Here is a 15,019-nt window from a genome sequence, read left to right on the forward strand (position 1 = left end):
ACGCTGCCGCCTTCTCACGTTCCCGTCCAGGAGGAGAGGAGGCGGTGAGGACGACGCCGCCCCCGCCTTCTCACGTTCCCGTCCAGGAGGAGAGGAGGAGGACAACGACGCCCCCGCCTTCTCACGTTGCTGTCCAGGAGAAGGTGGCAAGGACGCTGCCGCCTTCTTACATTGCTGTCCAGGAGAAGGTGGTGAGGACGACACCGCTACCTTCTCACGTTGCTGTCCAGGAGTACCAGCGGCGACCGCTCCGCGGCTGTCCCACCCCCCTGTCTCGACGGCGACAGGAGCTGGAGAGTGCTGATGAGCCACCCCGGAGCTGGAGAGACTTCGAGATAGCTGTGATGGTGGCGCTCATGACTTTGGTCCTTCTCTCCGTCATCCTCTTCGCCGCTTCATGACCTGGCCTCGGTGACCAATCCATGGCTGCCTCCTGACCAAGGCTCAGTGGCAACCAATCCTTGGTCGTCTTGCAACCACCGTGTTGGAGGTTCTTGTACGAAGCAGTTGCTTGCCTCGGTCTGGTTCCTGCTTCGCTGTTTGGTTCCTCACCGCGGTCGTCCCCCCGAATCACCCCGTGGGGATCCTGGTGCTTGGCGTCCAGGTCGTCCTCCTGACCTGTCCACCTGGACGCCTCGCGTTTGGTGGCCTGGATGGTATTTGAAGTACTCCACCCTCACTATCTCTTCTCCCTGTAGCCTCACTCTTCCCGCGCCACCTTTCTCATTCACGCACATATATTCTGTTTTACTTCAGCTAATCTTCATTCCTCTCCTTTCCAGTGCATGTCTCCTCTTGGCGAGGAAGAGCCACAGTATGCACATTGGATATGCTCAAAAGTACAACTGACCTACTTCAAAACTTAACAATGATTTTCTTATATGAGGGAACTAAGTAATTTGATTAATAACCCTGTGAAAAGAATCATGCACACATTTTTGGATTTTTCTTTTTAATTTATCTCTCTCACAGTGGACATGCACCTACGATGAAAATTTCACACCCCTCCATGATTTCTAAGTGGGAGAACTTGCGATATAGCAGGGTGTTTAAATACTTATTTTCAGTGTATGTAAGCGCAAATATATGACGCGGATGTGTTGATAGCTACATAACAACTTGGATTTTTTTTTCTTCTGGGCAGCATGTCTTGACTTGCAACATCCTGCTTTTTATGAAACAACTATTGCAGTATTAAACCTGGCATGCTTTTTGATGTAGTTTGTCTCTGGTAGTCTCGGAATATTGTTTGTCATTCATCTTTTGACGTGAATGGGAGTGAACTAATGATATGTCAGGTGTTGACTCAAGGTTTAGTGTCATGCACAAGGGCAATTTTGACACTGGAGGAGGAGATGGAGATGAATTCTCTGACCTAGGTCCCCAAGGCTGTCCTTTGTATTGCATCATACATTTTGCCAACAGCAACATGTCAGTGTGTAGGCTGAAATGGAAGGAAGATAACATTTTCTAAAGCGATTCTACCAGAAACAGTAAAATTGGCTGACAGTTGTTGTGACTCCAGTTCTTATAGAGATTGACACCCTCTCGTCCTTTTTTTCATCATCTGTAGGATCTACTCATTTTGGAGATAGACGGGCCGGGTCGAACCCCGTTTCGCCCTCCTCATCACCACACACTCCAATTGCCCTGGGCAACAGCAGCTCAGATCCTGTCCTTAATGGAGGCGGTTGCTCGGCAGCTTACTGCAGCTCACCAGGGGGTAGGTCCACCTATTTTGCCTCTACAGAAACAGGGCATCAGTCAGCCCTCAGAGGACTCGATTGAATCCATTATGAAATACTCCATGTTGTAGCACTGTAGTTAGAAACAACGACATGCACTTCACAGGCCCGCTGCTGCTTCACCTGTTGCTGGATGTAACAATATGTTGGGTGTGTTGTAGTGGTGAGTGATTATGGATAAAAAAATGATGATCACTCATAATGATTAATATTGAAATCGTGATGAAGAAACATGATTATTCATTGGTTTAAAAGAGTATTAATTCAACTACCAAAACTCAACTTGAAATATAACTCAAAAGATAAACCAGATAAGTAACAAGTAAAAGATCAAAATCTGAAAATAATAGCAATATAATAAACATCTGCTGTTCTTACAGTGGCAGCATGGCGATGCAACTGGTTACAGCGTCTGCATCACAGTTATTAGGACCAGGGTTCAAATCCCAGCCCTGCCTGAGTAGAGTTTGCATGTTCTCCCTGTGCCTGCGTAGATTTTTTTTCGCAGCACTCCGCTTTCTTTCCACATCCCAAAAACATGCGTTGATTGGAGAATCTAAATCTTCCTGATGTGTGATTGTGAGTGCGACTGGTTGGCTGTTTCTTTGTGCTCTGCGATTGCCTGGCAAACAGCCAATGGGGTAGGCTCCAGTATCTCCTGCAACCCTTGTGTGAATAAGTGACTCAAATAATGGATGGATGTTCTTTACTGTGTCTGGCTTGGCCTTTTAGGAGCACTGTGGTCTATCTACAGAGATACACGCTGACAGGTGTGGCCAAAAGTTTTGAGGACACAAATATTATTTTTTACAAAATGTAGTGCCCTATTTTCTGTGCTGCCAATTTGAATGGACTCGAGAATGTTTCGAAAAGTGATCATGTAAATTGAAATAAATTGCAAAGTCCCTATTTTCCATGAAAATTAATTTCATTTCCACCCCACCCTCCACTCCCACAACATTTACCACCACAATTCAGCCCTGAAGGTCCCAGAAGGACCAGCTGACATCATGTCAATGATTTTCTCGTTAACACAGGTGAGAGTGTTGATGAGGACAGTGCTTGACGTCACTTTATCATGCTGATTGTGTTAGAATAACAATTTTAAAAGGAGGGTGGTGCTTGAAATAATTCTTCTTCCTCTGTTAACCACGGTTACCAGCTAGGAAACATACACAATCGTCAATGCAATGCACAAAAAGGGCTTTACATGTAAAAAGATTCCACCTAAATCAACCATTTATGAGATCATCAAGGACTTCAAGGAGAGAGGTTAAATTTCTGTGAAGAAGGCTTCAGGGCATCCAAAAAAAGTCAGGCAAACCCCAGGACCATTTCCTAAAATTCATTGAGCTACAAGATCGGGACACCACCGATGCGGAGCTTGCTCAGAAAGCAGGTGTGAGTGCGTCTTCACGCACAGTGAGGCAAAGAGTTTTGTAGGGTGGCCTGGTGTTAAGAAGGGTAGCAAAGAAACTACTTTTCTCCAAGAAAACATCTAAGACAGACTGGTATTCTGCCAAAACGTACAAGAATTGGACTGCTGACTACTGTGAAAAAAAAGCTTGTCCAGAGGAGAAAAGGTGAGCACTACCATCCATCACCTCACGCCAACAGTAAAGCATCCTGAGATCATTCATGTGGGGGGTTGCTACTCAGCCAAGGGACTGGGTTCAATCACAATTTTTCCTATAAATGCAGTCATGGATAAAGAACGATACCAAAACATCCTCCAAGAGTAAATTTCCCAATCATCCACAAACAATTTGGTGACAAACAATTCCTTTCCAGTATGATGGAGCACCTTGCCATGAGGCAAAAGTGATGTATGTGGCTCAGAGAGAAAACGTCGACATTTTGGGTCCATGGCCAGGAAGCTCCTCAGACCTTAATCCCATTGAAAACTTGTGGTATATCCTCAAGAGGCAGGTCAATAAAGAGTGAAAAACTCCAATCACTGATTAATGCAAGATGTGGTGCCATCAGTCAAGATGGGGCCCAGAAGCTAATTGACAGCATGCCAGGTCAAATTGCAGTGGTGTTGAAAAAGAAATGTCAACACTGTAAGTATTGACTCTATGCATTAATGTCATTTATCAACAAAACCTTTGACGCTTATGAAATTCATGTAATTATGCTTCAGTATATCATAGTAACATCTAAAACAAAGATCTAAAAGCACTGAAACAGCAAACTTTGGAAAAACCAATACTTGAGTCACCCTCAAACCATTTGGTCACAGCTGTACATTAAGGCATAAATGGGAGAACAAAGTTGCTACTGAGTAGAAGAAAGGTGCGAATGAATTTTAGAGATGTAACTTTGTTTTTCACATGTTAGAAAGAATATGCCCGAGTATTGTTATATTACTTGACTGTATGTTACTAGAGTGATTTTGTGAGAACATTCGTTAATGGAAGGTAAATAGCTCCTTTCCCTTGTGGTCCTAATTTTAGCAATCCTGTCATTACTTTTTTCAGTTGCTAGCATCATGTATCCTACACACTCCAGTCATATTCCAAATACTTTTGACCCCCTGAAATGGGCATAACCTGGAGAAAATGGCAGTGAAACATAAAATGCTAAATAATTTTTTTGCGTGAAACTAACTTAAGTTGAAACTAAAAGTATGCACATGAAATCCCTTTTTTGTCAGTGTGAAAAAGGGTTCTGTGGTCAACCACTGACAGGACAAACCGAAAGGAAAAGAAGAAGATAGAGGCAAAACTGTGTCATCTGTTATTGTCAAAATACTTCAGAGTATGACTTTTTGTATTTGTAAATTGGTTAAATTTTTGAGCCTACAGTCATCTACTGTTTATTCTTTCACAGCATTTTGTGAAGATTCTATCATCAACTGTACTGGAATTGAGCATGTTCTGCATCTTAAAATAATATTTCTACTTTTTTCAGGAACAACCCCAAATTCTCCAGTCAACTTTCCTAAGTCACCTACCTTTCCATCAGGCCGTGGCCCTCGGTCTGATGAGTGCTCAATCTGTTACGAGAAACCAGTGGACACAGTCATTTATGCCTGTGGACACATGTGTCTTTGTTATACTTGTGGCCTGAAGCTCAAGAAAATGTCCAATGCCTGTTGCCCCATCTGCAGAAGGCAGATTAAAGACATTATCAAGACCTACCGAAGTACATAAGAGCACATAATGGGGCTGCCAACTCCCAGATATGAGGGGAATGTAAGGGAAAATCTTGATATTTTGATAATACAATTATTGTTGGTTGAGTCTGAATCTTAATCAATCCAGGTACAATACTGCTCATAATGAGATCTCAGACAGAGGCAGTACTTGAAGTGAAAGAAATACAGTACCTGCCACAAGTGTTTCCTCCCCGTGAGCACTCTGAAAACTTATTAGTAGAGGGGAAGCACTAAAACAATTTTCATCAAAGGTTTAATTTAATGAGCCATGCTGCTACAATGCAGGGACTGTGCTAAAACACAGTGTCTCCTCTGGGCGGAATGTTATGTTTTTTTTCAGGACTTGATGCAGAACTTGGTCAACCAGATATGTAGAGTATGTCTGATGGGACCAGCAAAAACAAGCACACTCACAGCATATAAGTTATTTCAGTATCTCGCAACTTGTGTCTGTATTGCTGAGCTCAACTTGGCAATAGTTGAATCAGGCTCAGACAAGACAATGAAGTGATGAATCATTGTTATTGCAAGGGTAATCTGTGAGTGATGTGTTTAGAAACAATGCTGACTGTAAGTAGTATTGCACAGCTTGTATTCTCATTTTATCAACTGTACGTTTATTTTAGTTCTACTTCTATTGTTGGTAGTAGGTACAGTTGAAGCCAGAAATTAACACACTGCGCAAAAACAGACGTTTCATTTTTTGTTTCACTGTCTGAAGTAAAATCAGACTAAACCTCTCATGTTGAACATTGTTGGGATAGGCTCTGGCAATCCTGCGACCCATGTGAGGAAAGCAGCTTGAATATTGGATGGATGGATGGATGTGCATGACTTGGGTCTAACATTTTGGGTAACCTTGCACAAGCTCCTGACAGTACTCCACTGGAATCCTGCCCCATTCCTCTTGACAAAACCGGTAACTGAGTCAGGATTGTCGGTTGGCTTGCTCGCACACGCCTTCTTATATGTGCCCTCAAATTTTCGATAAAATTCAGATCAGGGCTTTGTGATGGCCACTCCAAGACATTGAGCTTGTTATCCTCAACCCATTTTTTCACATTTTGACTGAATGCTTAGGGTCATTGTTTATCTGGAAGACCCAGTTACGCCCAAGTTATGTTTCCTGGGTGATGTCTTGAGATGTTGCCTTATTACAGTCGTACCTCTACTTATGAACATCTCTCTCATTGGCTATCGTCGGAGTATTTTCCTGGCAACCCTTTGGTTAGGAGGGATGGCAATTTTTACCCATTATGCACTTCCTATATCTTATCTAGTGTGGCGCGACAGAGTTGCTCTCCTAATGGCTATCATGTAGCATCATCCTGGCATCCCATTGGCGAGGAGTGACGCCAATCTTTACCGGTGATATACTTCCTGTATCTTGCTTTGTGTGGCATGATAGAGCTGTTCTCTTTGACACTCGATGGTCACCGAATCACGCTGGCGCTGTCACAAGCTAACGCATATTGGAAAAGTAAAACTTTTCATTTGTCTTTTTTTTTCAAGCTTATTCATCTTTCTTCACCATGGACCCCAAGAATCTTTAGTGGAATTAAGTTGTGTGCGTGTGTACATTTGTACATTATTTTATATCTCGGCTGTCAAAGTTTGCCTCCTCCATCGCCATGATGCTTTTTCCTCATCACTCACCCATCTCTTCGCATAGTTTCCCAACGCCAAAGGTAAATGATCATAAATTTTTACATTATTGTTTACATTATTAACTTTGAATGCTTATTTTTGACGGCGGGGTCGGGGGGCTTGGAACAGATTATGCTATTTACGTGTAAAATACGCTCCTACTTAGAAAAATTCAGGTTGCCAAACGACTTCCAGAACGGATCCATTTCGTAAGTAGAGGTACTACTGTATCTCCATGTAATGTTCTTTCTTCATGATGCCATCTATTTTATGAGGAGCTCCAGTTATTGGTGCAGCAAAACAGCCCCACAATATGATGCTGCCACCTCCATGCTTCGTAGTTGGTATGGTGTTCTCAGATCTACAAGCTTCCCCCTTTTCCCTCCAGATGTAACATTGATTATTTTGACCAAAGTGCTCCATTTTATTCTCATCAAACCACAGGATATAGCTCCAGAAGTTAAGGGTTAGAAGTTAGAAGTTAAGATGTCTTTTTGCAAACTGTATTCTGTTTTTTTGTTTGTTTGTTTTCGGAATGATGGCTTCATTCTTGGTGAGTGGCCTTTCAGCCTATGTCGGTGCAGGACTCGTTTCACTGTGGATAATGACTAACCAGATTCATCCAGGATCTTCACAACGTCTCTAGTACTTGTTCTGGGGTTGAGTCACACATTTCCCACCAAAACACATTCTTCTTTGGGACACAGAGCATATCTCCTCCCTGTGTGGTGTGATAGCTGGACATTCCCTTGATGTTAATATGTTTGGATAATCGTTTGAACGGATGAATGTAGCACCTTTAAGCATCTGGAAATTAGGTGTGGCCTTCTTTAGGCGTAATCCTTTCATTCTTGCTGAATGGCCTTCATGCCCATGTCGGTGGAGGACTTGCTTCACGGTGGATAAGGACACATTCTTACCAGCTTCTTCCAGAAGTCATGACAAGGTCACTTGTTTTTGTTCTGGGCTTGATTCACACATTTCGGACCAAAACACGTTAATCTTTGGGACACAGAGCTAGTCTTCTTCCTGAGTGGTGTGATGGCTGAACATTCTCATGATGTTTATACTTGCATATAATTGTTTGAACAGATGTATGCAGCACCTTCAACCATCTGGAAATTGCACCCAAGGATGAGCCAGAGTTGTGGAGTGCCACAATTCTGTGATTTCATACACATTTTTTTATGTCACACAAGCAAGGAGAGTGTTTGAAGTGTGGCCTTATATACATCCCCAGATGTGCTGTCAGTTATGTTGACATGTTGTCAGTTAATCTCTCAGGAGCTACCGTCTAAACCTCATCATCTGGGCTTCCCAGTGTTCTTTAAAAACAACTTTTTGTGTGTGTAAAATTTGACCTTGAAGGAAATACAACATTCTCTCTCTCTCTCTCTCTCTCTCTCTCTCTCTCTCTCTCTCTCATTATTATGGCAAAATTAAACAATGTCTGTGATCCTGACTGACCTGAAACAGGAGAGGTTTAGTTTTATTTGACTTCAGACACTGAGACAAAAAAAATGAAATGTGTGATTTTTCACAGTGAATGTTAACATCAACTGTATATTGTGCTAGCTAGCAACTTGCCCTCCAATATGATTTGTTGCACTGAAATCAGTATCTTCATGGAAATGCCCCATTGCTGTGAGACAGTTGAAAGAAATTAATGGGTTTAAACAATCAGCAGACTCAGCCGCTCACAATTTTTAAAAAAATCTAACGGAGTGGATTCTCAGGGCCCGTTTTTTTTTTTTTTTAACAGGCTATTTTCCCAAACTAGTCATAGCCATCCCTGATGCACTGTGAATAATCCTGACATTCACAGCTCCTCAAAAATAGCTCCGAAAGAACACGTGAAGTCAAGGTTGCCATGGTATCAGAAGGAAATGGAGTTATGACAGCTTCCTGCCTTAACCCACGTTTGTAACAAGCAGATGTATCTATTAGAAGGAAACTAACCAAAAATGCCATTGTGTAACAGAAAGCAGTCACATTCTTCACTCAGTGAAGAAAAAAAGTACACAAATGCTTAATTATTTTTATAGATCCACGAAGGTTCCCACATTATATGAACATGTCTTCTGACTTTTGTGAAAAAGTTTTCAGCAGTAGCATAAAAATGTAAAATGTATGTAAAATGTAAAACCTTCATAAAAATGTAGTTGCCAGACAGTGATATAATAACTCATTTGAAATATTTGAATGATTGGTCTCCCACACTTTTGATTCTAAATCATCCTTATCAAATCATCTATCCATTCATCATCTGTTTATTCTGTTCAGGTCGCTTGAGCACCCACAGCTTTCTTTATTTCTGAGTCAGACCACAAGATTTTATCTTCATTCTTGGGCCAATTTGGTATTGCAGCCGATTGTGCGGATTGGGCCTGACATATTTTGTCAGGAACAACAAAATTCCTTGTGTAACAATCTTCTATCAAAAATTTGGCATCAGATGTTACAATGAAAAGTCTGGAATGTTTGACTTTTTAGGGGGGGATATCATACATACACTGACATAATGAGAACCCTGCAACATACCATCTTGTAATGGCACGTCGGCGCCCTTGTTCTACTCGTCCAAACAATGATGTTAGAGTGAAATGGCAGGCTTCAGAAACCCAGTGAGAAACATCACTTCAAGTTTCCAGGACGAATGGAAAGCCCAAACCATTCTCCCTGGAGCACCCAGCGATGACATTTGTTTTCTCTTTGTTCTTTTTTCACCACACATGTTTTCCACAAACAAAATTAGGACCTCTTCCCCCATGGCTGTTTTTTCTGCGATGGTAGTGTTTATATCCGGTAGCATAGATATGTTTTCCATTCCCGCCTCCTCTGACAATTTGATTTGATAAGATTAGCCCAGTGACCATAATTCAGTAAACCCTCATTTATCACTGTTTGTTTTCCAGAAAACCGCTGCAATAAATAAATGAAGTAATGATTAGTATTTCATACATTTACAAGTTTCATATATGCAATTAAATGCCAGTTCGTGATTTTCTAGAGGTGCAGGTATTTTATTTATTCACTTGAGATCACCATCCACACACTCTACACAAGCACATGGCTAATAAAGGCAAGTGATCGACTTGAATGATGTGAACAGCAGCCCATGCTTTAATATGTCAGGCTAAGGTTATGTATGTATAAGATTGAAATTGTGATTTTTTTTTTTTCATAGATCTCGACTGGCTAGTATTTTACACAGGCTTTCCAATTATGTTAAACATGACTGACCAAATGTGTCAATCTAAGGATACATTTTCTGCTACGAAAAGGAGCCCAATTGACCTCACGTAAATCATTCCTGCCACATGAAACTCATACAGCCAATAAAGCAAATTATTAGACGTGCAAGTGAGTAACTGCACTACAATGATGTACAAAAAAATGCTGTCTGGAATTCACACTATGTAAACCACAATATAGAGAGGTGATGGAAACATAGCAGGATTTTATGGCAGGAATCAGATGTTTCATCTTGAGGGACCAGACTTGTGTTCTTGTGGTCTGAGCCAGGGATTAGGAAAGGTGAACTGCCAGTCAAATCACAAAGCACACATAAACAAACATTCAGACCTAGGGTAGCATCCTTGTCTTTATGATTTCCTGAACTGTAATTCCATCCCATTGTCCATCCATCTATTTGTTTTTAATGCCGCATATCCCAGGTCGTGAGGCACTAGAACCTATTCCAGCTGACTTTGGGTGAAAGGTGAAGGACACCCTGAACTGGTCACCAGTCAGTCGCAGGGCACATATAGACACAATCACTGACTGGGAACTGAACCCACGCTCCCAGCACCAATGTCAGCCGAGTGTACCACTACACCATCAGTGAGTAGTTCCATCCCATTGTATCATGTGTAATTGATCAGTTCAACAATGAAACCTAACAATACATAACTTCCTCAAATAAAGCAACCCATATAAGATGGAGAAGGGATGTTTTGTACGTTTGTACTTATTTTGTAGATAAATGGGGCTCAAAGCTTTGCTGCCGATGTGTCTCCTAGCTGCCCTTCACCAGTCAATGCTAACAATGATTAGCATCGTCCAGACATGCCGTACAGGTTTTTTATGCTACTGCTTGAAGAGTTGAATCATATTTGAATGTTAATTTATGTATGTAGAAAAATGTTATCATTTTTTATTGTTGTGCTTCAATTGAAAATCTGCTTTTTCTAGGATTATATGGATTGATTTTTTTTTTTTCTCCATCATTTTTTTTTTTTTTACTCTCAACATGAAAATCTAAATGTATTCTAGTTTTGTAATAGTACAAATGTTTTATTGTACATTGCACCCTTGTAGTACACAATCTGAGTTGCTGGATATGAACTACAGTATTGGGTTTATTACAATCTCTGAACTCCATATGTTGCTTTTTGCTGTGAAATATATTGTATGTATACCCATGTTACATTAGAGAATTCTAAATCCCATTTGGAACTCCTACAATACTGTGTGAAAGCCATCATTGTATCCCGTTAGGTGGTGATAACGTCACTTTAATTAAGCAACTGATTGTACATTTGGAAATGTTTATGCCCGTGTTTGAGTCATGGTATGTTTTTTAATTTGCACTCAGACCACATATACACTTTAACCCTTTTTCAGTTCATTTGCATTACATTCATTCATAAAAGTCAATGCAGTGAAATAATTTCTGGTACCATGTTGACAAATGGTTAATCTGTTTTTCTAATTTATACTCATTTACCTTTGCATTCAAAATATTCAAATGGCTGCTTGAATGTGACTGACCCTGTAATGTGGTAATAATCCATCACTGATGAGAGGGCTAGATCCTCTTAATTTACGTTTCTTCATTCTGTTTTGTGTGTTTGCAGTATTTTAAATTGCTATTTTATGACTCCATTCTGTTTTGTGTCTTTGCAGTATTTTAAATTGCTACTATAATGTGTGTGTATGCATAGATTACAACACAATTAGATTGTCACTATAGATTTTTTTTGTCATGTATGGCTGATTTGTTTACCTTATCTGAAGTTTGGGACCAAAAGTGTGCATCTCTACTTTTCTCAGTTTTGCCATAGTTGTGATGAAGTATTTGGTAAACCTCAATTTTCTTTCAATTCAATTCAAGCGTTGTAAACTGTATTCAGTGAGTCAGATGATTGTGGTGAATAAACTTTCAATGTGTTTGTGAAAAATGTGTTTTGTATTTACGTCAGAGATGCAGTGGTGTGGAATTACATTATATGCTGGAATTTATAATATTTTGACTTTGCAGCAGTCGAGCAACATTACTACAACAATACAAAATACAGTAAAACCTAGGGTGCTATTTTTGCAGACTGCAGCTGCACCAGAGCACAAATCCTGGTGTATCCTGACTTTCGTGCTAGGTTCGCTCTGTATGTTTGCACATTTTTAAAACAGCTCTTGTAATGGCCATTAGAGTTCAAGAGCTTACATTCAGGTTCACAGGTGAGCTGGAGCCTACTTTGGCGAAAGAGTCCACTGCATGATATATCAACAAATCATTCCCACTCATTATTCGCACTGAGGCGGAACTGAACTGAGGAGTTGGGCACTGACTACATCATCAGCAGGTGTGGACCCAGTGAGAAACAAATTCACGACCCCTGGTTTACCAAACCAATGCTCTAACCACTGTGCTATATGGTCCCCCTTGGTGTGGATGAACTGGAATGGTCAAAATAGAGACCTGACTGAGCACCTTAGGGATGAATTAGAGGGAATTTGGAAACTGATAGCCACGCCTTTTCCGTCAACATCAGTGTGTGACCTCACAAATGCACTTCTGGAAAACGCCCTAAAGTCTTAACATACATTCAAACCTTCCCACAAAATATGAAGCTGTTATATCCACCGACATCATATAAATCCCTCTGGATTAAGAATGGGATGTCACAGTGCAACCAAACTCATTTGAGTGTTTTGTTTTTAGCCAGAATTATGTTTGAGATATGGCTTAATTGTTTTGCATCAATCCATTTTCAACATCGGTTATCCTCACAAGTGTTGTGGGTATGCTGGAGCCAATCCTAGCTAACTGGGGTCTTAAATCCAATGGCTTGAAATGCATGAAATTATCTGGCATCACAGAAGGGTTTTCATTTTGTTATTTAGCTCTAAGAGGTTTCTGTAAGAAACTTGATGATTTTGATCATTTTGAATTCGATATTTTATAAACGTTGATATTGATGTTTAACTTTGCTTTTCACTGTCCAACAGAAAATAACACGGGATTTTTTTTTTAATCTCAGAAAAGTACGTCCATCCATCCATCCATTTTCAGTATCACTGATCCTCACTTGGGTCATGGGTGTGCTGGTGTCTATCCCAGCTATTTTCTAGTGAGAGGCAGGGTACACCTTGAACTGGTTACCAGCCAATCACACGGCACAAATAATCATTAACACTCACATTCACACCTATGGGCAATTTAGAGTTGTCATTTAACCTACAACGCATGTTTTTGGGATGTGGGAGTAAAGTGGAGTACCCAGAGAAACCCATGCACGCATGGGAAGAAGAGCAGTTCAGAGTCAGCTTTAATGGCCAATTATGTAACAACACAAGGAATTTGTCTCCGGCAGTTGGTGCCGCCCTGGTACGAAATTAATGTTGAGTAAGGAGAAGAACAAAGAACAAGAACGAAGAACAATAGACATTGAATTCTGAATCGCATTGAAACCACTCGACAACTAATCATCCATTGAAGAAACCCATCTGATTTAACTATGGTGCATTGTACGTGGTTCAGGAACAGTTTCGGATCAGACCAGAATGTATGCAAGATAAATCCCTCATTCAGTACATTAAAAAATGAATAGAGAAAGGCTGTGGCATTTCGAAGAATGTGAGATGGGCTTTTTCCAGGTTTCCTGAAATGTTAGTTTCATGTTTGTTTTTTTGTTTTCTCAAATGTGTGTTTTGTTTTTATGGTTCCTGAAATGTGAACGTGTTTCATGTTTTATTTTTTATGATTTCTGGAATGCTAGTGTTTCCCAATTTGTTATATTTTTGTGCCCTTCCAGGCCACCATTATTCGCTCTTCATACAAAGACTGTTTTATCATGCTGCACCATTTGTATTCTGTTGTTGATTACTCCTGGCCACTCGTGTTTGAGAACTTTACCGTTTGCATGATTGTTAACTGTACCAAACTATTGCTCTATTACTTTAAACTGCTCTAAATTGCTTGAGGACTGTAGATAAGCATTACTACCCCAGTGGTACATTTTCATTGCTCAATGACTCTCCACGCTCATGTTTTTTTCATGTCCTACACTAAATGTATATTTCATCAAACTGGTTGTTTGCTCTTTAATGAGAGTGGCTCCAACTACCAGGGATACATTTTTTTTCTTGTCTTGTAACATAGTTGATCATTAAAGCTCAGTTTTTCAATGCTATTTGCGAGACCTGATTCACATCTTGCGCCTCATAAAACATATGATTCCTTGTGTGTAATTAGCTGGCAACCAGTTCAAGGTGTACCCTGCCTCCTACCCGATGATCGCTGGGATTGGCTCCAGTACTCCCGCGACCCTCTTGACGGTATAAGCGGCTCAGAAAATGGATAGCTGGATGGTTCCTTGTGCTCGACGGACGCATGACACTGACAACACAATTAAATACTTGTCACTTAAAGGGTGGGAGTGTACCGAAGCTTAGTTCTGCGTGTGGGCAAAGCTGAATTGATCAGAAAAATGCAAGGACAAAAGACTAAAATGGCAGAAATGTGGTAGCATTTCATGATGAAATGCAAGGCGAATGAACACCAGTGACATGTAAGGTCATAACAGACCATTCTCTCTGCCGTAGACAACTCGTATGACGGCTAAACGAACTCTATATGAGCACTCCTATGTCGGGGATAAATTGTTTATATCCTGACATATAATCCTATCCAACCTGTTCACACTTCAGTGCCACCATCTCTAAATCCATACATAATGGCTGGCCTCACCACTGTTTTATAAACTTTGCCCATCATCCTAGCAGAGACTCTTCTGTCACATAACACACCAGACACATTTAGGCAGGTGTTCCAACCTGCTTGGACTCGTTTCTTCAATTCCTTACAACACTCACCATCACTCCTCCATTTTTGTAATTGTTCCTCCACCTACTCCCTGCTTCCACTGGAGATCACAATATCATGCAAACATCATGGTCCAAGGGGATTGCAGTCTATCCTCATCTGTTAGCCTATCCGTTACCACAGCAAACAGGAACGGGTTCAGAGCAGATCCCTGAGGCAGTCCCGCCTCCACCTTAAATTCTTCTGTCACACCTACGGCACACGTCACCACTGTTCTGCTTCCCTCATAAATCCATCCATTTTCTTAGCTGCTTATACACACGAGGGTCGCGGGAGTGATGGAGCCTAATCCAGCTGTCAACGGGCAGGAAAAAGGGTACACCCTTAACTGGTTGCCAGCCAATCGCAGGACACAAGGAG

The 15,019-nt window shown here is 41.0% G+C and overlaps 1 protein-coding gene across 3 annotated transcripts in view; it reads left to right on the plus strand.

The window, feature by feature from the left end:
• Nucleotides 1–13,823, plus strand: part of neurl1aa (neuralized E3 ubiquitin protein ligase 1Aa) — a 56,662-nt gene extending 42,839 nt beyond the window's left edge. For all 3 annotated transcript variants that reach the window (XM_061830126.1, XM_061830125.1, XM_061830127.1), the window contains 2 exons: nucleotides 1,574–1,723; nucleotides 4,659–13,823. In XM_061830126.1, the coding sequence (XP_061686110.1) occupies nucleotides 1,574–1,723; nucleotides 4,659–4,900 (392 nt within the window). In that variant the 3' untranslated portion in view covers nucleotides 4,901–13,823. The remainder of the gene's footprint in view (nucleotides 1–1,573; nucleotides 1,724–4,658) is intronic.
• Nucleotides 13,824–15,019: the final 1,196 nt, after the last annotated feature.

Source organism: Syngnathoides biaculeatus, chromosome 9 (genome assembly GCF_019802595.1).
Source record: "Syngnathoides biaculeatus isolate LvHL_M chromosome 9, ASM1980259v1, whole genome shotgun sequence".
NCBI lineage: Eukaryota > Metazoa > Chordata > Actinopteri > Syngnathiformes > Syngnathidae > Syngnathoides > Syngnathoides biaculeatus.